Source organism: Giraffa tippelskirchi, chromosome 12 (assembly GCF_054371585.1).
Source record: "Giraffa tippelskirchi isolate mGirTip1 chromosome 12, T2T-mGirTip1v1.2.pri, whole genome shotgun sequence".
Taxonomy (NCBI): domain Eukaryota; kingdom Metazoa; phylum Chordata; class Mammalia; order Artiodactyla; family Giraffidae; genus Giraffa; species Giraffa tippelskirchi.
Genome location: NC_137286.1, coordinates 102,593,838 through 102,620,238, shown reverse-complemented (window position 1 = coordinate 102,620,238; position 26,401 = coordinate 102,593,838). Strand labels below are relative to the sequence as shown.

Here is a 26,401-nt window from a genome sequence, read left to right as displayed (position 1 = left end):
TCCAGTTACCCACGATCGTCTCCACTGCAGCTGACCTGCATCTCAACCAAGTTCCTATCATTCTGATCCCAAATTAAGGCTCACAGCATGATCAAATAAAGCCAGAGGACTTGGACTGCACCTAAGGAGGCAGATGTGTAATTGGAGAGGTGAGAGGATGGAGCCAGAGATGCTGACGAGCTGACATCATCTGGCCCGGGTCCCTCTTCCCACGACGTGGAGGAGAGGAGAAGGGGCGAGAGAGTGTCCAAAGTCAGCAAGCACAGCTCCTCTTTCTGGCTTGGCCACACGCTGCATGACAGCAAAGGCACAGACCTGGATGCGTGACCATCAGGCTCCGAAGCCTCATCCCACTGCTCTCCTCCTCTGCTCTCGCTTATTTCCCTTCTCACAAAAATAGGCCAGTTCCTCCTGTCATTCTTTGCCCCCATCCCTCCAATCTCCTGCCCGTACTCGACTACAGCTGTCGTCTCTGGTTTCCTTAACACCTTAACCTGTTACTACCTTTATGCCACCTGTTCTCTGTGATACAGGCTCTGTTCTGCTGTGGAGCTCACCTTTTAAGGAGGGCTCCCCTTTTAGTTTAAGTTTTTCATTGTGATTAATTTCAAAGATTTGAAAAGTGCAGGAAAAGCATAAGTCCTGTGCTCACCATTAAGATAACCAGGTGTCAATATTTTTCCACTTTTGCTTTATATAAATGAACTTGATAGATGCTTTCTCCCTCTCTACAGAGGTACCACTATCCTAAAGTTGGTGCATCTCGGTTTCATGCAGGTTTTTGTGCCTTGGCCACATAAATGTCTATCTCTATAGACTACAATATTGTTTTGTGGTTTTAAAAATTCGAAATAAATTGTATGATATAGTACATATCCTTTTTTAACTTGGATATTTTTCTATTCTACAATGTTTTAATATTTATCTTTGTTGATACATGCAGATGTAGCTAATTTTTAACTGATGTATAATATTCCATTGTATCAAAAAGCCACAGGTTTAAAAAAAATTCACTTCTCTACTGTGGGATAGTTTTCACTCCTTTGATCTTTACCAAAAAGGCCAAAATGCACAGATGACATAGCTATGTGTACATTGTTCTACTATATCTCCTTGTCCTGGGTTGTAGAGCATACCCATTTTCGACTCTATCAATTATAATAAAATTGTCTTTGAAAATATACCAATTTACACTTTAACCAGCAATGAGCAAGCACTCCCCTTTCCCATTTACTTACCAATACTTGGTGTTTTCAGGTGTCTTTAACTGGCAATATTTTGGGTGTAAACATCTTGATATGGATTTAATCTGTATCTCCCTGATTACTTGTTGGGTGGAATATCTTTTTTCAGTTTGGTTGGCCATTTGGGCTTCTTTTCCTGTGAATTACCAGTTGATGTCCTTTGCACATTTTCCTCTTACCCTATTTTATCTTGTTCTCAATGATTTTACGGCTTGTTATAGGTTTTGGATACTGAGCCCTTGTTGGTTCAATCTGTTACAAGTCTTCTCCATTCTATGAGCAGTCCTCTAAACTTTGTTTATGGTGGATTTTTAATACAAAGACTTTTAAAATCCTAAGGCAGTCAAATGTATCAACCTTTCCATTATCCTTTGTGCTTTTTGTTACTTGTTAAAGAAATATTTCCTATTCTGATATCATAAAGCATTTCCCTTATATACTTTCCTCCCCTCAAAATCTGTTTAAACAGTTTGCTTTTCCTCATCTAGGTCTTCAATACATCTAGATTTCCTTTTGAAGGGCGTATGTATATTGTGTGAGATAAGGACCTAATTTTTACTGTATAAATAGCCAATTATGCCAGCAAGGCTTACAGAATAATCTGTTCTTTCCTCGCTGAATTGTGAAGTGCGCTCTGTCAGATATTGAGTTTCCACGTGTTTGTTGTTCTGTTTTTAGGCTCCACAATAACCTATCTATCCTACACAAGTGAATCCACGGTTAACTTAGGATTGCTTGATAACACTTCCTAATATTTGGTATGAGTTGATGCCTTTTTCAAAATTGTCTTGGCCCTTTTATACTACAATACAGACTTCAGGTTTAGCTTGTCAAATTCTGTAAAAAGCACTGTTGGAATGTTGATGGGAATTTCTCTGAATTTATGTAACTCAGTACATTGGGGGAAACTGTCCTATTTATTTTTAGGTTGAAACAAATGAAACTGTCAATATTTTGACCTATAAAAATGGTTCACAAGTGGTTCAACTTACTAATAAATGTACCCATCTAAGAATACCAAATATCTTTGTGTTACTTAGGTCTTCTTTTACATCATTTGATAGCTTTAGGATCTTCTCTTTAAATATATTGCTTTTCAGTTATATTCTCCTAGATAAATTTATAATTTTCGTTATTATGCAAAATGGCATTGGGTTCTTTGAAGAATCACTTTATCTGAATATTCTCTTTCCCCTTTGGGTGTTCTTTATTAGAATGAACAAGTCAAACTCGGAAGCATGATGCTGTACTATGTTTTCCTGAGATAATTTAATTGTAGGCCTGCTTCTTTCTAGAAGGATTGCTTAAATAAATTCCAACCACAAAAATCATGATAATTCCCATGGAAACTTACAATTTATCATTGTCAAAACTCTCTTCTTCATCCCATCAAAGTTTGACTCAAATGACATTTCCTCCACGAAGCATCCCATGATCACCTGTCAGAGGTGCTGATTTGTATCTGATGGAATTTTATGACCTTCATGTTGCATATTTTTGAATTAACTTTGTACCTATTAGGTGTGCATTTTTCAAAGATAAGCAATAAGTTTTACCCATTTTCCTTTTCTCTAGAATATTACAAAATGTGTGACTGATGGTAGGGAATGAAAGTTATGCTTAATAAAATAAAAAGTAATTTTTGTTATGATAGTCTTGGCTTGCCAACTAGATGATAACAGTTTTGAGGTTAGCATATGATAAATTTTCCATAAATGGTAGCTAGGATGATGATGTATCCAATTCTAGGTACCTAGTAAATAATCACACCTTTAGATTGGCCATTCTTAGAGGAATTCATGGGCTTCCCTCATAGCTCAGTTGGTAAAGAATCTGCCTGCAATGCAGAAGACCCTGGTTTGATTCCTGGGTCAGGAAGATCCACTAGAGAAGGAATAGGATACCCACTCCAGTATTTTTGGGCTTCCCTTGTGGCTAGGCTGGCAAATTATCCGTCTGCAATGTGGGAGACCTGGGTTTGATCCCTGGGTTGGGAAGATCCCCTGGGGAAGGGAAAGGCTACCCACTCCAGTATTCTGTCCTGGAGAATTCCATGGACTGTATATAGTGACCCACAAAGAGTCGGACCCAACTGAGCGACTTTCACTTTCACAGGATTCATTAACTAAGAGCTGTATCTGAAATAAGGATCAGAAGAGCAAAAATATAGATTCAGGATGGTTAAAGGTGTCCCAAGAAAACTAGATGTCTGACTGATTTCCCACAAATACCACAAAGGAGATACTATATATCTAGTCAAACTTTGGGGGTTTGGAAAATTATATCTGGGGAAGAGAAATTCAAGTTTAGTAAAGTTCAAAGGCTGACAAAATTCAGACAAGAAGAATGATGGCTCACTAAGTAGCATTAAAAAGATGAATGATTCCAATGTTTTCAAATGTTCACCATGCGGCTTCTGACAATTTGACTCTAAGATCAAGCCTTGTGGCAAAGCCTTTACAGATGTAAGAAAAAAAGTTGGTGAAGTATGGAATAATCTGAGACATAGTGAAATGCAGCCTTATAATAATGTGCTAAGTTGGAAGAGAGTTGTGAAATGTTGAAAACATATAGTCTAAAGGCAATCCAATGGGCAATGTGATCCATGGTGAGACTCTTTGCTCTATAGCCTTGAAAAAGATAAAGAAGAGAAGCTTTTAGAAAAGAATTAGATTAAGGACAGTGATGGGGAAAAAAAGGCTGTATAATATTCTTCTCCATGCAACCACTAAATAAGGGAAAAGCCATCAACAAAGGTTCTTTCACTTGGGATAATGGCTGTTGCTTCACTAGTTTGACTTTCCAAAGTGGGTTATGATAACAGAATACTTTTTAAAAGCTCTTAAGAAATTGTAAACCAGATGCACTGAAGAGGTTATGGTTGAAGTGAGCACCTTGAAACTGTGCCCAAAACACATGTATTTCTAAACACATTAAAGTGAAAAGCACTTTTTTTTCCCCACTCTTTCACTGAATTTTACTATTGTTCCAATGAAGTATTTCAAGATGCTTTGGGCACATAAAAAAAGGTGTCAAGTGGTGCTAACTCTGTGGTTATGAGCTGTAAAACCTTAGCTATTCACTATGTATGTCTATAAATTATAAACACAGACACATGTGTGCTCACACATGTAACACACACACACCCTGTCCCTGCCCCAACAAATTTTTATGGTGTGTCCAGATTTGCCATAGCCCCTTCCATGTGGCTGGAGGAATTTATACCATAGGATACAGACATTCACCTAAAGTGGCCTTTCTGTGGGTAGTATGGTAACGTTTCTATGATCATTTTCAGGCAGGAAATAGTATTGCACAAGGGGTTAAAGGCAAGAAGGTATTTTTCCATCAGCAGGAGAATAGCTAAATAAATTATGGGAACACATACCATATTATAGGGCATGGCTGCTTAAAAAATTAGGCAGATGATATGTACATAGAAAGATCTCCAAAATAAATTGTGATAAAAGCAAGTCATAAAACAAAACACAGAGTGTGAGCTCAACTCAGATTTATCTTAGAGATGTTGGCTTTTCCCAGATCACCCTACTGTAATCCATTACCTTATTTTGTTCACCACAGCAGTTACTACTATCTGATTGTATGCTATATGCTTATAGTTTTGTTAGATTTATTACCTGTATTTTTTCATTTGAATATAAATTCAAGCTCCCTGTTTTGTTTCCAGCACCTGGTATATTCCTGGTACGGGGCTGGCTCTCAGTGTACAGCTGTGAATGAATGGATGAATCTCAGCTATCATTTGCCCCATGAATATCTATGCCCCATATTTGCATGCGCTTCCCTGGTGGCTCAGTGGTAAAGAACCTGCTTGCCAACACAGGAGACATAAGAGACGCAGGTTCGATCCTTGGGTTGGGAAGATCCCCTGGAGAAAGGCAAGGCAAACCACTCCAGTATTCTTGCCTGAAGAATCCTATGGATAGAGGGGCCTGGCGGGCTACAGTCCATGGGGTCACAAAGAGTCTGACACAACTAAGGCGACTTAGCACCCACGCATACATATTTGCATAAATGCACATATATAAGTAAAGAAATAGAAAAATCTGACAAAATACACATCAAACAGTTATCATGGGTTAATTTCCCCAAGAGACAATTTTATAGTGTATTCTATTTTGGTATTATGCGATCATTTACAATTAAAAAGTACTTATGTACTACTTATTTAGTTAAAATAAATAATAGTAATTTCTTATTACAAAAATGAAATGGTGTAGGTCTCTTTACCATCAGCAAAGAACCGCTGAATGAAAGTTTAAAAGCTATACATCCAAATACTTGAATATCTGCAAAACTTTATGATACTGACTATGGATAGGATGATGAAATATTTTTGAAGCAAGTAAAGCAGATTTATGCTTCCCCACAATTTACGATTAAAAAAAAAATTCTTTTGGCCAGGCTGTGTGGCATACGGGATCTTAGTTCCCCAGCCAGGAACTGACCAGCGTCCCCTGCAGTGGAAGTACAGAGTCTTAACCACTGGACCACAAGGGAAGTCCCCAAAATTTACAAATTTGGATTAAAGCAATAAAAGGACAAACCAAAACTTATTCCATCAGGAGACTGGTCCCTATGGAGGGAGGGGGAGAGAGAGGGTGTGTGTGTGTGTGTGTGTGTGTGTCTGTGTCTGTGTGTGTGTGTGTGTATTAGGGTTGGGGCATGACTTATAGTATGTTTTCTGTGTGTGAGTTTTCATGATAGTTGAATTATGACTGAGTTGAATGAGATGGCTACTTATACTAATATACAATCTTATTGTGTAAGATGTCTTAGGAGCAAATTATGCGAAAATCAAGTTTTGATTGAGTGTGGGTGGAGGAGGAATGAACTTCCTTGATTTGGCTTTTTCAGCAGTGATTTTGTCCTGCTGAGCTCACAGATTAGATTATCCGAGAATGTATCTGTTGGCATATTTTCCTTAATTGTACTGGGTAGAGTGGTGACTCCCACTGCATCACCGGGTGTCACTTTTGATCCTGGTTAAGCGCACCCCACTCCAGTACTCTTGGCTGGAAAATCCCATGGACGGAGGAGCCTGGTAGGCTACAGTCCCTGGGGTCGCGAAGAGTTGGACACGACTGAGTGACTTCACTTTCACTTTTCCCATTCATGCACTGGAGAAGGAAATGGCAACCCACTCCAGTATTCTTGCCTAGAGAATCCCATGGACAGAGGAGCCTGGTGGGCTGCCATCTGTGGGGTCGCACAGAGTCGGACATGACTGAAGCAACTTAGCAGCAGCAGCAGCAGCAGCAGCAAGCTGTTTCAAGTTCCTCTTTGGGGGAAGGAGGCGTTTCCATGCAAATACTGGACTTGTGAGGTAGAAAAGCCTCATCTCATTAGTTTGCCAAGAGATGGAGGAGTAAACTTAAGCCAGGTAGTATGAGTTTTCCTTCTATATAATCACCTAGGCTTCTGTGTAAGCAGGAAAATGTGGATTGGGGAAGGAGACCCCCTTCTACTCCAGGAGCTCAGACCGCGGCTCTTAGTTTTAGAGTTGGTGACCCTGGACAAGGCACAGCCCCCTCCCAGTCTCTGGGAGAATTTGTCCTCCCCCACCCCCATCCATCTTTCTCTCTTCTTTGTTTTTCTTACTCCCCCTTCCTTTTTCTCTGCTACTGGTCTCTCAAACATCGCCTGCTCTGCAGACAAAACAAGCTGCCGGTCGTGGCCATGTTCAAAGTACAGTTCCTTGCATCCCAAGAGGTCACAGAAAGAATCAAAAGAGGTGGTTAATTCACAGTGGGGAAGGGAAGAGCTTTAATAGTATGAGGTTTCCGTTTGAGGTGCTGCAGAAGCTCTGAAATGAGATAGTGATGGTTGTACAAGCTTGTGAATATACTTACTGCCACTGAACTTGGCACTTTTAAAGGAAAAAGTAAAATTTTTGTTACATGTATTTTGCCACTTTTTTTTTTTTTTAAGGGAGAGGCTGTTTCTAAAGTGATGCTCACATTTGCAAGTTTTTTCCCATTTCTTACATTGCATATTTTTCACTTGAACATTCAAGAGGACTTCAAAAGAGGCGCCCAAACAAAGGTAAACAACGAGCAGGGGCTTCTCATTCACAGGAGTGGGTCTGTGCCGGCTTGTGCGTGAGTGCTCGGCTGGGTCTTGCTGTGGCCAAGAGCTGTCAGGAGGCTTTTCTGGTCTGAATGGGGCTGCGGATATGGGCTGGAAGAGGCATCCAACTCGTCTTCCTTGGGCCAAGTATTAGGATATGACACGATGCTAGGTGTATATGAAAAAGAGCCAAATACGGTGGAACTCGAGGATAGAGATTTGAGGGTGTCAGGACTGAGTCTCCATAATAACTCCTATTGATTTCCAGTTCAAAATGGGACTCTACTCACAGGTCATGTTACTTTTCTCGATGTAAACCCTACAGCTCCACTGTCGTACATGAGTCAGTCTCACTGAAGCAGCAGCTACGTTAGCTAGTAATTAGCAGGAAGTAATTCTTCACTTTTTCATCAGCTTAGAGCTGCGGTTGGAGTTGGGCATCCTCTCTTCTCTAGGGTTTTCGGTTGTAGCTCTGGACTCTGGCAGTGCCAGCCAACCAACTGTCTTCTCTGCTGTTACCCCCAACTCCACTCCTTTCACCTTCTAAATGTCAGTTTATCCTTAGGAAAGAGCTGAGCCTCAGTTCTCTGCCACGTTAGGGATGTCCTTTAAGCTTATATTGTTGTCAGAGATACAACTAAACCAAACCCTGAGAAGATTCTAGCAGAAGAGTTCTTCTCAGAGAAGAGCTACCGGGGTACCTGCTAATAGTGCTTGGCCCTTCTCTGTCTGGGTACCTGGATCCCCTTACCTTAGAGACACTGATGGAAGAGGAAGGGATGACATAATTGGCTGCTTTACCGATCACGTGAACTGACTGATCAGCTCAGGTCAGGTGACAGAGGCTACTCACTCCCCACACACTGCCTTTTGTGTGCCTGGGCAGCGTGGCCTCATTTCTTTCCTGCAGTGTTTCTTAACCTATTTTGCACCATTAGGGTACATTTCCAGGAGGAAGAAGAGGCAATTACTCTATAAGTTTTGTGGAAGGTTAATAGACATTTCTGAATTTTATTGTTCTAGGAAATCAAGCAAAAATAGCTTGAGAGTGACAGTCAGTTTATCATCCCCAGGCATCAGCATCCTCATTCATCTTTCTCCTCTACTTTTCCTCAGTATCTCTCCCAGATCTATGAAAACCACTTTACGCTTCAGGTGTAATTCTGTCCCCTGGGTACTAGGACAGTCGGTCACCTTGATTTGAATAATTGCTTATGGGTACAGAGATTTGCATCAGTGACACAGTGATGATAGATCATTAGATAAATGATAACTCTAGTGACCAAGATCTCACTAAGGAAGGAATATTGATCAGTGATTCCTCCTCCAGCCTCTGTCCATTCAAGATGGAATTTATTCTCCCTAAACTCTTTGTAACAAAGGTCCGTCTAGTCAAAGCTATGGTTTTTCCAGTAGTCATGTATGGATGTGAGAGTTTGACTATAAAGAAAGCTGAGTGCTGAAGAATTGATGCTTTTGAACTGTGGTGTTGGAGAAAACTCTTGAGAGTCCCTTGTACAGCAAGGAGATCCAACCAGTCCATCTTAAAGAAAATCAGTCCTGAATACTTATTGGAAGGACTGATGCTGAAGCTGAAGCTCCAATACTTTGGCACCTGATGCGAAGAACTGACTCATTTGAAAAGACCCTGATGATGGGAATGATTGAAGGTGGGAGGAGAAGGGGATGACAGAGGATGAGATGGTTGGATGGCATCACCAACTCAATGGACATGAGTTAGAGTAAGCTCTGGGAGTTGGTGATGGACAGGGAAGCCTGGCGTGCTGCAGTCCATGGGGTTGCAAAGAGTCGGACATGACTGAGTGACTGAACTGAACTGAAACTCTTTGTGGTTTGAACCCTACTGCTTTAATCTTAAAATATTCTGAAAATGCCTTGCCATCCTAGAGATTTTGATGATGGTTTCTTGGGCTTCACTAACAGCATCACAGGTCACTATCACCTTCTGTTCTCTGAAATATTTTTAGAGAAGAGTATACTTTTTTCAGCAGTTCATGGCTCTTGTCAGGAACCCCACTTTCTCTGTGCCCCCATTTGGGATGTGGTTCTTGCTTACACCAGTGTACCCCTAAGCTGAACCTGCCTCCTGCCACCTCTGCTTTGCAAACCGACCTTGATTCCTTACCACGTCAGTCGGAAGCCCCTAGCCAGCAGCCCCCCTTGCTGTGCTTACTTGGCTGTCACAGCATGAAACATCTTAGAACCTCACTGGAGAATCTGGGAAGAGTGTGAGCTAGAAAGCGGACTTTCTGATCATTTGGGGTAACTGCCAGTCCCATCAGCAGGTGGGTAGAGGGGTCACCAGGGCACTCTGGGAACCAAGAGTTCTCCAAGGTGACTTCATAACATTGTTCCAGGTCTGGGTGCAAACTCTAGACATGGTGGGCCTAGCAGAAAGAATGTTTCTTAAAGGAGCTTCCCTATCTGTAGACTGCTAAGAATTGAACCATACTCAAAAGAGCCACTGCCAAAGAGAACGTGTCTCCAACTTAGAACTCTCGTGGTGATGTACTGGTGCTGGTCCTATCATAGGACGTTTTTCTTCCATGTCTAGTCCTTTATATTAAACTCACTTCAGCAGCTCCATTCTTTGGTCACCTGTCCCTTCAAAGGAAATACGTCTCAAATCACCTCCTTTCAACACTTTGTACCCTACCATCCCTCCTAATTGTTCCCAGTTGCTTCTTGACTTGGGTCTAGTTCGGAGGTTCTCCTACCTTTATCACATATTTTCTCTTATTTCCTCTTTATCTCTCTTCCATTCTATGTATTCCACTAAAAATGGATGATTGAGAACCTGCTGTATGCTCAGCATTAGGAATTAAAATGAAAATATTTTAATTAAAAGCATAAAGGATGTATTTTTTTCAGTTATTTATCATATCAAAGATCTTTTAATCCTGTGATGGAGCCACATTTTCTACTTATTTCATTTAATAGTTTACCTTATTCCAGTTTTTAGACTCATTAACTCTGGTGCCTATTGACCTATGATAGTGAGTTAGGACACACACAGTTGCTGCTTGAAGAAGTTGTATTCACTCAAACGCACACACTATTATATTAGATATGTGCTTATTCAGATTTTCATTTTCTTGTTCAGCGCTGTATTCACAGAGCTTAGCACAGCACCAGACACAAAACAGTGCCTTAATGATGTTTATTACGTGAGCAAAAAGACTGTAAGGCTGATACAGAATGAATTTTGGACCTTTTGAGATTTAAAAGTAACTGGATTTGGGTTCAAAAGAATTATTAATTTTATATATGGCATGTCCACTTTTAAAAAAATGCTTTAAATGGTTTTATATGCTTTACATTAAAAATAAATTTAAAAAATTCAGTGAGGTTTTTAGGAAGCTTAAACTTTAAGAGTTGGAAATGAGAAAATCTTTCTTCTTTTCATGCTGATTTAGGCCCACAAGGTCATTTAAAACTAGTGTCTATCTATTCTCTTCTGAGTGATGGGAACTAGCGTTTAGCTCCACATGGTATATCTGTATCCAGGGTCTGGGTGTCAGAGCTGCTCTTCTGGTTTAAAACTCGATCTGCTACCCACTAACCCTCCCAGCTAGTCATTTCTCCCATGTGTCTGCTTCCTCATCCCTCAGCTCGTCAAACCGGCATGATAATTTAGCAAACCCCATGGAACTAGTAGGAGGAATAAACAAAGCAATATTAGTAACAGGCTTCAACGAGCAACCGGGCGCCTAACAAGAGGGTGTCAAGTCAAAACAGATCTGGAAAGGCGGCTGATAACAGCACCTGTCTCAGATGCCGGTAGACAGCCGTGGAGGGTAAATGAGCCTTTCGTAAACTCTTAACAGCTCCTTGGGTATCTGGTGAGCGCTCAGTACATTTTTATTATTATTTTTGATAAGGAAGGCCTATAAAGATAGCATATCTTCAAAGGTTTTAACAGTCACACATGAAACCAGAGAACAGCTGAGTGACGCACTCTACGACGTGGCATGGGTTGTGAATAAACTCGGACATCAGAGAGAAAGCAGCATGATGTGTGACATAGGATGTGAAAGGGGGGCCCCGGTGGCCAGAGGCTGGGGGAGTCCTCTAGGCGAGGGAGCCAGGGTAGGCCGTCAGGGGGCCGTGGGGGTAGATGCAAGTTAGCAGGCTGGGCTTATAACGTCGTGGCTCCGCCAAGCCTGCAGTTGTGCTGGGTTGTGCAGCTGGCAGTAGGAAGCCTGCCCTGTGGGTACCCCAGGGAGAGGGCCTCCTGTCCCCTGAAAAAGCACTTCCCTGGGCTGCATGTTTAGGGAAGAAGTTTTCCTCCCCTAATTTCTCTCACCAGCTATTTCATCCCCACTTATCTAGAGCCTTAACTCTGTTGTTCTTGGAATCCAGTAAGTTGTCATTTAACAAAAAACAGTGATAATGGGCTGGATCCTGTCAGTGATCCAAAGTCACTGAAATGCTCTCGGTATATGAGTTCTTTTTGAGTTGCCAGGCTTGGTATAAAAGGAGGCATCTCAAGTGTTTAACAGAAGTACAGTTTATTCTCAGGTTACTAAAACTCAGTTGAGCTTTCAAAGGCTTAGGATATGATGGACTAGTTCTCAAGTCTTTTTCAGCCTGTGATCTTGATGTTTTTCGATATCAGCTTTGGAACAAACAGTGAGTCAAGGATGTTCACTCTGGTTATCAGTGATCTTCACTTTTCTATCCACATGAACAAAAGGGTCACAGTCATAGAGAGTGTTGCACTGGCTGTTGAATTTGCTGCCTCAAATGAGAATCTTACATATGAAACTTTACAAACACCAGATACATGTAAGCAAGAGATTATCCCCATAAAAGTTAAGAAATTCCTCTCCAAAAAGCTATAGTAGTTTTAAAGCATGAATAAAGAGAAAAGAGAGAGAAAATCAACAACGTAGTGTAGCTGAACTCAATAAATGCTGATAATAGTATATTGGGCTTCCCTGGTGGCTCTGCAGCAAAGCATTTGCCTGCAATGCAGGAGACCATCTATAATGCAGGAAACACAGGTTCAGTCCCTGGGTTGGGAAGATCCCCTGGAGGAGGGCATAGCAACCCACTCCAGTATTCTTGCCTGGAGAATCCCATGGACAGAGGAGCCTGGCAGGCTATAGTCCACGGAGTCGCAAAGGGTCAGACACGACTGAGCAACTAACCCACCACCCCAATAGCATATTAGAATGATATTTAGGAAAAATTTCATATAATTTATATAAGACTCTTTATACTGATAGACATTCTTCTTTTGGCCCTTGGAAGATCAGAAACGGTTGTGAGGAATATATTTTTGTTAGTCATTTGACTTTTGAGATGATATTAATTAACCCTCCGATACCATTCAACAAATTCTGACAACTCATGGGCCAATTTCTATATAAATGAGGTGTGTGGGAAGGTGGTAAGCCATGACTAAGCCATGACTAAGCCATGACTGTGGATCAATTTATATTAACTCATTTAAACCATACTATATTCCTATGTGGTTGGTATTATCTCAATTTTATAAGTAAGGAAACAGAGGCTCAGGGAGTAAGGATAAGTGAGTTTCCCAAATTCTCTGACCCAGGAAGTTCAAACCCTCTTATATTTTCTGTTTGTAATAACTTCTTGTCTCTCCTCTAATCCCAGAATGGTTGTGGGCTTTCAAATTGGTTCATCTCTAATTCTTTAATCCACATCCAAAATATGAAAACTGAATTTAAGTCAAATTCACTACTTTCAAAGAATCATCCAACATCTCATAATAACATTTCATAAAATATGAAATACATTTTGTGATCGGGTCACTTTGGGGAACACAGAACTTGAAACCACAATCCTACCTGATTTCTTCAGGATAGCACTTCTTTGGGTCCTTAATAAAATACTAATGTGAACTCCGAATCTCTAAGGAGAGCCTATACAGACATTGCTTCCCAAGTTGCTTGCTTATTCACATATTCATTCATCCTTTTATTTTGTTAGAATACTGCAAGGGATGAATTTTTTCTGAAATCATCCTTTTTCTTTTTTTTTTAATTTCTTTTTAATTGGAGGATAAGTGCTTTACAATATTGTGTTGGTTTCTGCCCTACATCAACATGTATCAGTCAAAGGTATATGTATGTCCCCTCCCTCTTAAACTTCCCTCCCACCTTCCAGCCTGTCCCACCCCTCCAGCTTGTCACAGAGCACCAGATTTGAGCTCTCTGGGTCATACAGCAAATTCCCACTGGTTAATCTAATTTTACACATGGTACTGTATATGTGAAACTATCCTTCTCAGTAGCGTGTCACTTTGCCTCTTTGCACCTACATTTTCTATTCTCCAAATGGAACTCAAGACAGTCCAAAAGTCCCTTTAGCTTTAAAAATTCTATGATAAAGCCTCTCTCTACACCACCCAAAGTCTAGGCATTTGTGCTACCAAGTGAGCTTGCTAAGGATAGAATGAGATTTGTCGAAAACCACTCCATTCATTCATTCATGGAACATTTATAGATTGCCAACCATTCCAACAGGTTTGGAGGACAAAAAGACAAGATACAAACAACATGAAAGACACTGTCTTCAGGATGAGGGCATGATATGATGATAAACATAGAGGAAAACAGCATGATACAGTACAGGAAGAGGACAGTAGCAATATGCGTAGATAATATAGACTCATATGAACTGATGACTAGAAAATGGCTCAGTAAGAGAACAGAAATACTCCTGGATAATAAAGACTCTTGGAGGACCTGTCTTCTCTTTGCAGGGGTTGGGTAAGGCTTTCTGGAGGGAAAACACCCAATCTGCATCTGAAGGGATGGGTCAGTCTTCCATGAAGACACGCCAGGCAGAGGGGACACAGGAGCAAAAAAGCATAGGGTTTGAAGCAGCGTAACACATGCCGTGATCTATAAGAGCGTGGCAATTGCTAGAATGTAGAGTTCAAGGCAGGGGAGCATACAGCTGGAGCAGGCAGGGACCACTGTGGAGGGCCTTCCTTGTCAGATGCTTGAACTCAGTCTTGCGATGGAGAGCCAGTGGAGGACTTGGAACAGAGATGTGACATTTTAGGCAACTAGGTGGCAAAAAGATGCAAAGAGAGAAGAGAAGTAGGGAGACCAGTTAGGAGACGCCTGCAGATGTCCAAGGAGTAGATAGTGAGCACCTGAACCAGGAGACTGACAAGAGGGAGGCAGGAACAGTTCATATTTTGTACAACCTGCTCAGCCTGATGGATCAGAGGAAGAGGGGGAAGAAGGGGGACCACCTTTGGTGTGGATGATGGATATATGATGTCTGTACAACAGCAGAAGAATCATGTGACGTGATCAGTTTTGGACCTGCTTGGTGTCCGGCCTCTATAAGATATTTGTAGATATATTAAAATCGGAGACATTCTACTAGAACCTTTTTCTGTGCATCAAACACAAACAGATTTCATTTTGAGGATTCACATGGAAGGAGGACTCCACATTGCCGATATTTGAATTAGGTTGTTGCTGCTGCTGCTGCTGCCGCTAAGTCGTTTCAGTCGTGTCCGACTCTGTGCAACCCCAGAGACGGCAGCCTACCAGGCTCCTCCGTCCCTGGGATTCTCCAGGTAAGAACACTGGAGTGGGTTGCCATTTCCTTCTCCAATACATGAAAGTGAAAAGCGAAAGTGAAGTCGCTCAGTCGTGTCCAACTCTTCGTGACCCCATGGACTGACACCTACCAGGCTCCTCCGTCCATGGGATTTTCCAGGCAAGAATATTGGAGTAGGGTGCCATTGCCTTCTCCAGAATTAGGTTGTTGGGATGTTGCAAATAAATGGCAAGTTTATCTTTACTATAAATGTAATTACTAGTCAAAATTATAAATAAGTTCATTTTAATTTTATTTAAGGGACTTCCCTGGCAGTCCAGTGGTTAAGACTCTGTACTTCCAATGCCAGGGTATTGGTTCGAGCCCTAGCTGGGAAGCGAAGATCGCACATGACTCGTGGCCAAAAACCCAAAACATAAAAAAAAGAAACGGAATATTGTAACAAATTCAATAAAGACTTAAAAAAAAAATGGTCCACATAAAAAAATCTTTACATATCTTATTTAACTAGGGAATCACGAGACATACAACAGATAATGTTTATATTTGTGGATTTAAGTCTAGTATTTTTGTTGTTGAAAGAAGATCAACACATGACCATCAGTTTAAATGTTTTTTTTAATCAGTATCCCAAAATATAATTTTAAATATTTTTTAAACCAAATCATTGAAATCGGTATCAGTGAACTAAGGAGATTATAAATCTACTCTGAACTTCAACTACGCCAGGCATTCAAAGCTCTGCTCTACCTCAAACTGGAGGAACTAACTCCTCCTTTTCCCTGTTGTCCAGATGAACTGAAACATTTTCTGAGTGGCTCTTACCATTTTCTGAATGCACGATTTTTTATTGTTTTTGACAACTTGGGGGATCTTAGTTCCCTGACCAGGGATCAAACCCAGGCCCCCAGGCAGTGAAAGCTGAGTCCTAACCACTCGACCACCAGGAAATCCCCTGAACGCCTGATTTAAAGCAGACTCTGGAAGGCTTTCTACGGGTTTAGTAATATGGTCTATGTAAGAACTGACTTCAGTATCCTTCCCTGGAAGTGGCTTAACCATGAATCAGAGCTCATGATTTTTGCAGTTCTATCAGCAGTTCTAGACATACTGGAAGAAAGTCATAGGGATTTTAAGAGGCTAAGGAGAAAGAGGAAACTCAAGGAAAAAAGTCTTACCGGGTTCTTGCTGTATTTTGTGGTTGTTTTTAAACCAGGTTATCTGAGGCTCTGGGACGCCATTAGCATGACAGTCTAGAGTCGTGGAACTGCTGATGGCTACTGTGCGGTCACTGAGGTTTCGCAGGAGGTAGGGTGCTTCCTGATCTAGTGGATAAAGAAAGGCAATAGTTATTACTCGTAGGTCTCATTCTTTCATTATATATGCATAGCGACACTTTGAAAATAGAAAAACAGCAAAACTCAACTGGAAGTGTTCATTCATATTTTGTTCCCTCCATTTTTCCCTCTGTGGTTAGCCTACCGCTTCCTCTTAAGTTACTGCAATAAACTGAAATCTGTTAGAACACAGAGGAAAATCAAGAACTCAGTTCTGTATTTTTAGATTTCAATATCAAGGTTTTTGCCTGGCCAGCTAGTTTCCTTCCTTTCTTTGAGAGAAGCTTTTTTTCTAAAATTTACAGATTTTTGCATGATATTTTAGGAACTAAAAAGGAAACGGACATGATTTTGGATATGGCTGGTAGTGAATTTTTACATATATGCAGGGAGTTACAGTGATGAGCTAACTGAATTTTGCATTTTTGTGTTTTATTCACATGATAGTGATGAGCTAATTGAACTTTGCATTTTTGCATCTTACTAACATGGGAGGGCATGCTTGTGTCTCTCAGCAGTCAGTAACCTAAACTGTAAGGCAGCAGACCAAACAGGAGAATTTCTTGAACTTTGAAAACTTTTTATTAGGAGTGTTCCCTTCCTCCAATCCCTTCCCCAATGCAAACGACCAAAGGATTAATTCAAGAGACAGAGGCACAGATGTGTAGTTTTTGTACTATATAATAGCACAAATATTGTATTTTATATTACTTTCTCTTAAAACATACAAATATGATACAATACAATTTATTTTAATAAAATGCCAACCAATATAGTACAACAAAATGAATTTAATACATTAGGAGGCAATACATTATGACACTAAAATCCCACACAGAAACAGCAGTACCCCAAGGCCCCGTGAGCACAGCGTCTCTATTTTAATGGAGTCAGTCCTGCTGATGCGTATACATTCTAGTTGGACAGGTGCTGGATTGGTAAGTCAAGCTTCCAAGATAGAAGGATAAAATTGGCTCCTATAATCTTTCCCACTCTCTCAAACCATCCTCCCTACCACTTGTTGCCCATCTGGGAAGATAAATCAAAAGAGTTCTGGCATCACTCACACATTCTGTGTGACTGGTTTCTGAGCTGACTCTGCCCATTTCTGATGTCCTCCTCTCACTGAACTAACACTGTGAAAGCAGCTTGTATGTGCGCGCTTAGTCGCTCAGTTGTGTTCGACTCTGCGACCCCATGGACTGTAGCCCACCAGGCTCCTCTGTCCACAGAATTCTCCAGGCTAGAATACTGGAGTGGGTTGCCATGCCGCCCTCCAGCGGATCTTGCCGACCCAGGGATTGAAGGTCTCCCGCATTGTAAGCGGATTCCTTACCATCTGAGCCACCAGAGAAGCCCAAGTATACTGGAGTGGGTAGCCTATCCCTTCTCCAGCGGATCTTCCTGACCCACAATGCTCTAATAGATGACACCTTGCAACAAATGGCTTTGATTCCATGTCCCTGCAGGACTCTCCTGAGTCCCCACTCCTTTCTGTTTTTATTCCTGCAGGGAGACTCTCTGTATGAGCATTCATTAGAGCAGTTGAGAAATCTCAGGTTAAAAAGTATGTTACTATATGACTCTGATAACATGTTGACATAGCATGACATGGCAGGGTGGCTGTCTGTTAGAAGAAACAGATTTCTCATTCAGTTTGGATTTCCATAGCTTATCATTAGTCTTTTCTCATTTTAGACAAAATGAAATCTGAAGGCAAAAAGAACTGAAGGAGTGCTAATGTATCGACTCTTCAAATAGAGTGAAATGCATAACAGCAACCATCCTTTGACCTGTTTTAGTGTAGTTCCCCTAGTCTGTCGTGCAGACCCATTTTAATATTTCTGGGTTTACATTCCGTCCACTCTGTCAAGTAGCTTTTCTTAACGGAAAACACAGCCATATATCAAACTCTTCCACTTTGATAACTTTTACATGCTCGATCATTACAATTTTGATGTTTTACACAGTCAAGACCCCAGACATATTAGTGAAACATGACAAGATAATAAAGAACAGCATCATATTACTATTTCACATCTTTTACAGCCAAGTGTGACACATCTCATTTAAAACCCAGAACAGACCCAATTCACTGGGTTATACTTGTAGTGGCTTCCTCTTGCACATTTACTATTTCCCAGGCACTAAATATGAAAAAATAATCCATCATTACCCATAGGTCTTATAAAAAGGAAGCCTGAATACACGGCCCGTCACACCCAGATTATTTTCATGGCTACAAACTGGAACCATCAACAGCACAGATAGGACTTGGCTTCCCTGACAGGTGTGTTTGAAAACAATGCTTATATGAAACAGAACATTTTAACATAAACGTCACGCACACTCCTGAAAGCCCTCTCTGTACTACTACACGAACATCAGATGAGAAGGAGCACAAAGACTGGAGAATGAACAGAGGACTCTCAGTTAAACACAGACTTCATAGCAACATGTCTGAAACATACAGTATGAGGATTTTTTCCTTTGTACCCATGTTTGAAAAAAAAAAAAGTTCTCCTAGGTGCAAAGTCTCATTTTTGGCAAGTTTCTAAATGGCCTAAATCAACCAAGGAATCATTTTTTTTAAATCAATTCCCCCTTTATAGTCATCTATTTCAGCATTTTCAAATAGAGAAAAGGTACATTGCACCCATATTTTTAAACCTGAGTTATCTGATGGAAATAGCTGCTTTCCAAAATTTAACGAAGGGGAGAAGATCCCTTCAAATGGAGAAAACCAGGGTGAACAGAATATTTCTGCTGGTTATCAGTAGGCAAAGATAGCACCCCACCAGGTCCTTTTCCTTTTCAGCATCTGTGCCCCAGAGATCTGCCAGGTCCCACAAATAAGTGGTTTCTCTTCTCCATCTGGAAAGGGGCCTGAGGAACCAGCCTCACACCCTCTACTCCATCTCAGTCATTCTCCATAGCAGGCTCCTTGTTCCTTTTTGTTCTCCTCCCCAACCCTTATGCCACACCCAGAAGACAAATGGACAAAAGTCAAAACCCACCCAATCATATTTTTTCTTTTTGAAACTCTCTGGAAGGATTCATTACTCTAAGGGATTCTTGAAATCATCCTTTGTAAAATACTATGTCCTTCTCCTACCCCGGAAATGATCGGTTCTGCATGTCTAATTCACCATGGTTTTTCACTTGCTTTTTCAGCTTTATTAAAAATAACTGAGTGCCCCCCTCCCCCAAGCCCTATGGCACTAAGGCATTGTTTCCTGGAGGAACACACTGACTTATAATGAACAATTCGCCAGGCTAAAGAGCCATAGGTAAAATTGCCAGATACAATTGATTATTCTTTCCTTTGGGCTGACAACTTCCAGGTTGCTAATTGTTTTCAAAGCATTTGGGGCTCCATAAAAGTGGCAATCTGGGGAAAAGCTATTGTTTACTCCTTCACATCTGACAAAAGCAATTCCCACGTGAAAGACAAGTTTAGCCGTGGGACAGAGCCTGCTACCTAAAGGAGGAAACAGTCTAGTGAGTTCCCAAGCCTCAGGAGCTGTCACGTTGTCACCTCCTACTTACTACCCAGTCCAGCCACTGCTGTGCTCAGCCTTGGCTATTTTGGTCATTAGAATTTGCTTTCCAGTAGTTCAGGCAAGTCACAGGCAATGATCAATCATAAATGAAAACAACAGAACAATGCATATGAAATTGGTGAAAAAGTCACTTTCCCCTCAAATGCAAGCTGAAAATAAGAGATTACAAATCTCTCTGGATTGGAAAATGTGACACATTTTTAAATGACTCAAGTCCTGCTTCTGTAGTTTTGCCATTAATCCCCAGGGGGAAAAATATCCTATTAACATTTGCATATGAGGGAAGTGGACTTTTTTTTTTTTGATGAACAAATTTGAGATTGACGTTTAGGAAAATGCATTAAACCTCTGGTCACAATAGCCTTTATTTCCTTGATAAATTGATTATGGTACACCGTTGAATGGCATCCATCGAACAGGGTAAAGTTCTTTAACCACAGACAAGAATATTGAAAACGAAGGTGTGATCCACTTTTTGTTCAGGTGCTGTCAATGGCTATGTGGTCCACTCAGGGGCAGAGAGGAGGGAGCCCACTGGACTAGCTGACTAGCTACTGGGATTGCAGGAGAGAACTGGGCTTGGTCTGAGTGGACGTTTGTACTTCACACTCTGATAAAGCTTTAAGACCTCTGAATTATCCCAACACCTTGCACCTCTGGGGCCCATCTTAGATGCTCCAGTTTAAAATTAATGTGCTTAACATATAAAAAAAACAAAGCATCTTCAAATAAATAAGCATTATAACTTGCTATCATCCAGGTGCTATTTACAAATCAAAGAGCAGAGGCAACAGCAGGAAATAAAATCCGGCAGAGGTCCGACAGAGTCTCCAGTTCAAGTGCCCCTCGTTCTGGGCTGGCCAGTGAGCCAATCCATGTCCATCTTTGGTAGACACAGCATCTGTTTAAATTATTCAGGTTGGCAGCTTGAAAACATGATCATAAAACGGGGTGGGCATTAAAGCGGAAGGAAAGGGTCAGTCCCCAGTTGTCGTTTATCAGGCGGGAGAAGACAGCAAAGAGCAAAACACAACAGAACCTCCAAATCCAAACGTGCACTGGGTCGGCCCCAGAGAGCGGACCCCTTTGGCCCAAACAGGGCGCCCCGAGCTGGGGGCCCCAGGCGGGCTCATTGTTACTCCTATCATCGCCAAACTCATTTTGGGAGGAGCTTCTCCTCTGAGCCGGAAAATGAGCAACAGTGACAACAAATCAAGATGATATGAGACAACTGTTACTTGGTAATGAGTCCTTTAATGTTTTACATTAATTTGTGTGGTACAATCATTCCTTCTGCTTTTAAATTTGGAGATACGAGAGAAAACAGCCTTTTTGTTGCAGTGCTCACCTCTAATGATCACTTCTTTCTTCTGGAGGATTTCTTCCCCTGTGTACATGTTCCTAGCTCGGCAGGCATAGGTGCCCGAGTCTTCCAGGGAGGCGTTCTTGATGACGAGGTGGAGCGTCACAGAGTGCTCTTTCGTGACAGCTGTCTTTTGCTTGCTGATGCTGTGTTGCATGGTCCGGTTGTTCACTGTCCGCAGCAAAATCCAGGTGACGTCTCTGTATAAGAATTTGCTCACCGTGCAAGACAGCTTCAGGTCCTCTCCTTCCACAGGCATCTTGTCCAAGCTCACCTGAAATCCATGGGGCACGTCTGGAAAATAAAAACAAAGGACTTGAGTTCATCAGAAAATCAGTGTCTCAACCTGAGACCGTATCTCATCACAAGATAGTCGAGGATCTTAAGAATTGTCCCTGCACAAATGGTCTCAGCACCAGCATTACAAGGGTGACATTTATCTTTTTTTTTTTTTTTTTAAGGAAACTGATCAGATGTGGCAGGTAGAAACTGACTCAATTTGCTCCATCAAAGTGAGGCAGGAAATGCAAAATAGGATGTTCTTAGGAGGGTATGTTTATTTACCAAACATTGCTCGGTGGAATGCTTTTTTATAACTTGGGATGATAACCCATTGCTCTGTCATGTACAGAACTCCGGGCAAGTGGGCCAGATAGTGAAGGGATCTAAGAGAAGTTTGTGCTAGAAAAGAAACCACAGGTGCTTTGATAGGCAAATTTACTTAACTAAGTTGTGAAGGAGACAGGAAGTTCCAGGCTGGAGTTAGGAGACTTCATTCAACACTTTAATCCTACACTTTGGACTGACAGCACCCTTCCCCAGCTGCTGGCCCGTCACTCCTCTGCTCTTTGCTGTGGCCGAGGGGAGCCAGCCATCCTGCTCAGGTACCCATTTATGGTGATTGTTCTACTTAACTTAGGGGCTTCCCTGATAGCTCAGTTGGTAAAGAATCCGCCTGCAATGCAGGAGACCCTGGTTCGATTCCTGGGTCGGGAAGATCCGCTGGAGAAGAGATAGGCTACCCGCTCTGGTTCTTGGCCTTCCCTGATGGCTCAGCTGGTAACGAATCTGCCTGCAATGTGGGAGACCTGGATTCGATCCCTGCGTTGGGAAGATCCCCTGGAGAAGGGAAAGGCTACCCACTCCAGTATTCTGGCCTGGAGAATTGCATGGACTGTATATTCCATGGGGTGGCAGAGTCGGACATGACTGAGCGACTTTCACTTCACTTTGGTCATCACTTCATTTCTACTTAACATATAAGAGCAAGAGTTCTGAAAATACGGACAACTAATTTGGGAAAGTTGCCAGAGTGCACAGAGTGGGGGGCAGATGGTTTCTAAATCAGATTTGCTCTCAAAAACATATTAAGGGACTTCTTTGGCTTCCCCAGTGGCTCAGACTGCCTGCAATGCAAGGAGACGCGTGTTCGATCCCCGCGATGGGAAGATCCCCTGGAGAAGGGAATGGCAACCCACTCCAGTGTTCTTGCCTGGAGAATCCCATGGACAGAGGAACCTCACGAGCTTCAGCCCATGGGGTCGCAAAGAGTCAGACACGACTGAGCAATTAACACACACACTGGTGGTCCAGTAGTTAAGACTCAGTACTTCCACCGCAGGGGAAATGGGCTGGATCCCTAGTAGGAGAGCTAAGATCCTACATGCCAAGGTGTGGTCAAAAAAAAACCAAAAGAAAAATTCTTGAACCAAATATACATACAATATATCCACTTAAAAAAAGAAAACAACATTACACAGTTTCCTAGAGGGACTACATCATTAAAAGGCATTTTCTCCAATGTCGATTCCCAGCGAACCTTCATTTCCATCCTCTTGTCCCCTCTAGCCCCACCTCACAGCTTCCCTCCTCAGCTTTCTTAACCTGGACCATCATTTGGCTTCTACACTGACAGTTCCTTCATCTCCTTTTGGACCATCTCACCAGACAACTTTAGAAAATCATTGGTTCCTGGCCCTGAACTGGCCTGCTCTCAAAACCTTTCCATCGCTTGTGACTAGCGGCATATCTGCTCTCGAGCAAAGAATTGTCGCCAACATTTCACAAAGAACTTTGAAGATGAAAAGCGTTATGTTATGCTATTATTATTATTATCCTTTGCACACAAAGCTATAAAGAAACCTTTAAACCTTAAGGGGACAATAGTCCAAAATTAGATATCATATCAACTCTTTCCTAAATCTCACTTTGCTTGTTTTTCTGATTTTTCTGGGCTTTGGCTTTATTATAAAGTGTCACGACTGAAGAAATGCCAAAGTATTCATCTGAAACCTGGGAGCCAGGGTGGGGGTAGCAATGGTTTATGAAGCCGTCAATGAAGGGAGAGCGAGGCACCACGGGTTTGTCTGCTTTTAAAATAAAAAAACCTAAGAATTTGCCAGAAGAGGCAGAAGCAGCTGACAGTCCTTTTTTTTTTTTTTTTTTTTTTAACATAACAATAAGGTGTCAGAAATAGCCCCTCGAATTCAGCATCTTTTTATATTTGGGACACTTTCCCAGCATGAGGAGTAAACCATCAGCCATCAACTTTTACACACATACCAGGACAGAAATCTCATGCCCTGGTTGCGATCCACTCATTTCTCAAAAGACGGCGGGCGTCCATTTACCAAGTCTCATCCTTGTGTTTAGGACCCAAGAGGGCCGAAGTAACACCATTCAGATCATGTTGAGAGTTTCTATTTACTTTAGTGATTTGAAACTTCCTGTGGAAATAGCTCACAGGTTTCCTGATGGAAGATTTTGTTTATCTTTGCCAAGCACCACCAGGAATCTCAAAATAAAATGCATTTAGTGACATTGGGAAGCCAGGGAGATAAGGCCGGGCTGTTCCTGTTTGAGCCTCAGTAATTGCTAACACACCCACAGTCATGCTGAGTGCCAGCAAAACAGCAAAAACACACACAGAGGAAGAGAAAAGCACCAAGGCAGTTTTCAGGTCTGTTTCTCAGGCGAGGGACCCTGTTGAGAGGCTGGTTTGGTTTATGTTGTCAGACAGCACTTAGAAATGATCTATTTCTCAGGACAGCCCCTCTGCTGTTCTTTTTTGACTCATGGGAGATGGTAAATAAGATGTCCTAAACTAGTTAATGAATCCAGAGGGATTTCTCCCCTTAATTCATGTCAGTTTTTTTTTCAGCCTGAGTACAAAAACAGACCTAAGAAAGCAGGTCTGCCTTCTGACTCTCAAAGTGAAAACAAGCAATCTTCCCACACTTAAGGATCTGCAGTGGAATCAGTCCAGTCAGCAGCAGAACCAACTCACACTCGTGCATCTGACACATGATCACATCCATGGTGTCTTAGGAGATGGCGTGGAGAGGACTCACCCTTGCTCGGAACAGACATTCTACCCAGGGTTAGATGATAAGAGGACTGTATTTACAAAGGTGCACACTTGGGGCTGGCCATTTTGACTTGATTGGATCAAATGAATGAATGAAGTTCATGACAAGAGACAAGGATAGAAGTTAAAAGGATGAAAGGTGTCTTCTCCTTTGGCAGGTGGCAATAAAGAAGACTTGACTTCTACTGGAGAACAGAAATAGCATTCTTTAGATAATGAGTGGTGACTAGAAAATTTTGCTTGTTTTAATTAGATACTATGGTGTTTTTTATTTTTTGTTTAGAGTGCCGAAAGGTTCTGATTTTACTTTTATTTTTAACTGGGGCATGGTTGCTTTGCAATATTGTGTTTCTGCTGTACAACAAAGTGAATCAGCTATATGTATATGTATATCCCCTCCCTCTTGGACCTCCCCACCAACCCCTCCCCCATCTCATCCCTCTAGTGAATGGCAAAAGTGTGGAGAAGAAGCCATGGAGGATGTTAATGGCCACAGTGAACCAGTTTTCATCAGTTTGGAAGGCAACTCTGTTGTTGTTGTATTTTAAGTAGGGGCCAACCTTGATTGAAATGAGGATCAGTAAAGATCCAGATCTAGGTCTTTTAATTTCAAGTGGTTAAATTTTAGACAGCTCTTTTAAAGCATGAGCTACACTAGGTCAAATATAAACACTGAACAAATATGCACTCATTTTTCAGGAAATAGTCACGGAAGGTGCAACATTCCTAAGAGTATTTAGTCTCATCTCTAGGCTTTCCTCATAGCTCAGCCGGTAAAGAATCTGCCTGCAATGCAGGAGACCGGGGTTTGATCCCTGGGTTGGGAAGATCCCCTGGAGAAGGAAATGGCAACCCACTCCAGTATTCTTGCCTGGAAAATCCCATGGACAGAGGAGCCTGGCAGGCTACAGACCATGGGATCGCAAGAGTCGGACACGACTTAGCGACTAAACCACCTAGTGAGACTAAACCTCATGACAGAGATTTGAGTAAGAAAAAGAGAATTGTTTTAGAAATAATGAACATCAGTAATGTCCGATTACCAGTCAAAACTATAATTTTTCAAAACTTGGAGCAAAGAATTTAGGAGAATGATATGCCAGGCAACGGGGACTTGATCAGAATGAATTTGTGCTCAGTTTTAAGATGAAAGCTCTTAAACTTCTAGAGGAAAGACGTCGTGAGCTTCGAGTCAGGTATATTGGAATAGAATCCCCATTGCTCCTTTCCATGGATGAGCCTTGGGATCTAGAAAAGGTTTCAAGTGCTCCATGGTTATAAAGTGGATCACGTGGTAGGGAGAAGGTGAAGGGTGAGTTCTGTCTGGGTTCAGCAGGGGGTCCGCTCAGTCAGCTGGAGTCCTTTCAGCAGCAGTGCTGGGAGCAGATGTAAGCTGGAGCCATGGAGAACACAGTGGGATGTGTGGGCTGGATGTTGAGCATGGATGAACCTTCGCTGGGGACGCTGATCAATGAGGGAATGAGAGGGGCTCCCCTTGGTCAGGGCATCCTCTCCCAGAACTGCCTCTGGACCCAGGCAGGCGGCTCTCTGTTCTGGCTGTACTCCTCCCCACAATGGAGGGGCCAAGCAGGGTCCTGGAATTCCCTGGAAGATGATCCCAAGGCTGCTTCCAGATGGTCTCAAGCCTCCTCCCCATCTTGAGGTCAAAATGCTGGGTGGTCTGCACACTTGGGGGGCTCAGGGAGATTGTCTGGGGGAGGGGAAACAGAGTTTGGAGGTATGGCTGGGGAGACCATCCCCAGGGTCCACAGCCCCTTGTGGTGGGGACAGAGCCAAGTGATGCTGGCTGGCCAGGTGTGGGCTCCTCCTGTGCCTCCAGCACTACCACATGCCCCACCAGC

The 26,401-nt window shown here is 42.0% G+C and overlaps 1 protein-coding gene across 7 annotated transcripts in view; it reads right to left on the bottom strand.

Annotated features, from left to right (window-relative positions):
* The window catches only part of FLT1 (fms related receptor tyrosine kinase 1), a 197,680-nt gene that overhangs the window by 61,612 nt on the left and 109,667 nt on the right, over positions 1 to 26,401 (bottom strand). For 6 of the 7 annotated variants that reach the window (XR_014071093.1, XR_014071092.1, XM_081549343.1 and 3 more), the window contains 2 exons: positions 21,158 to 21,466; positions 16,088 to 16,234 (listed from right to left, as the gene is read on the bottom strand). Coding sequence is in view for 5 of the 7 variants with exons in the window: in XM_081549343.1 (XP_081405469.1) it covers positions 16,088 to 16,234; positions 21,158 to 21,466 (456 nt within the window). In the remaining 2 variants the exon portion in view is untranslated. Of the gene's footprint in view, positions 1 to 11,849; positions 12,033 to 16,087; positions 16,235 to 21,157; positions 21,467 to 26,401 lie in introns of those variants that run through there. The other variant, XM_081549348.1, reaches the window with a different exon arrangement.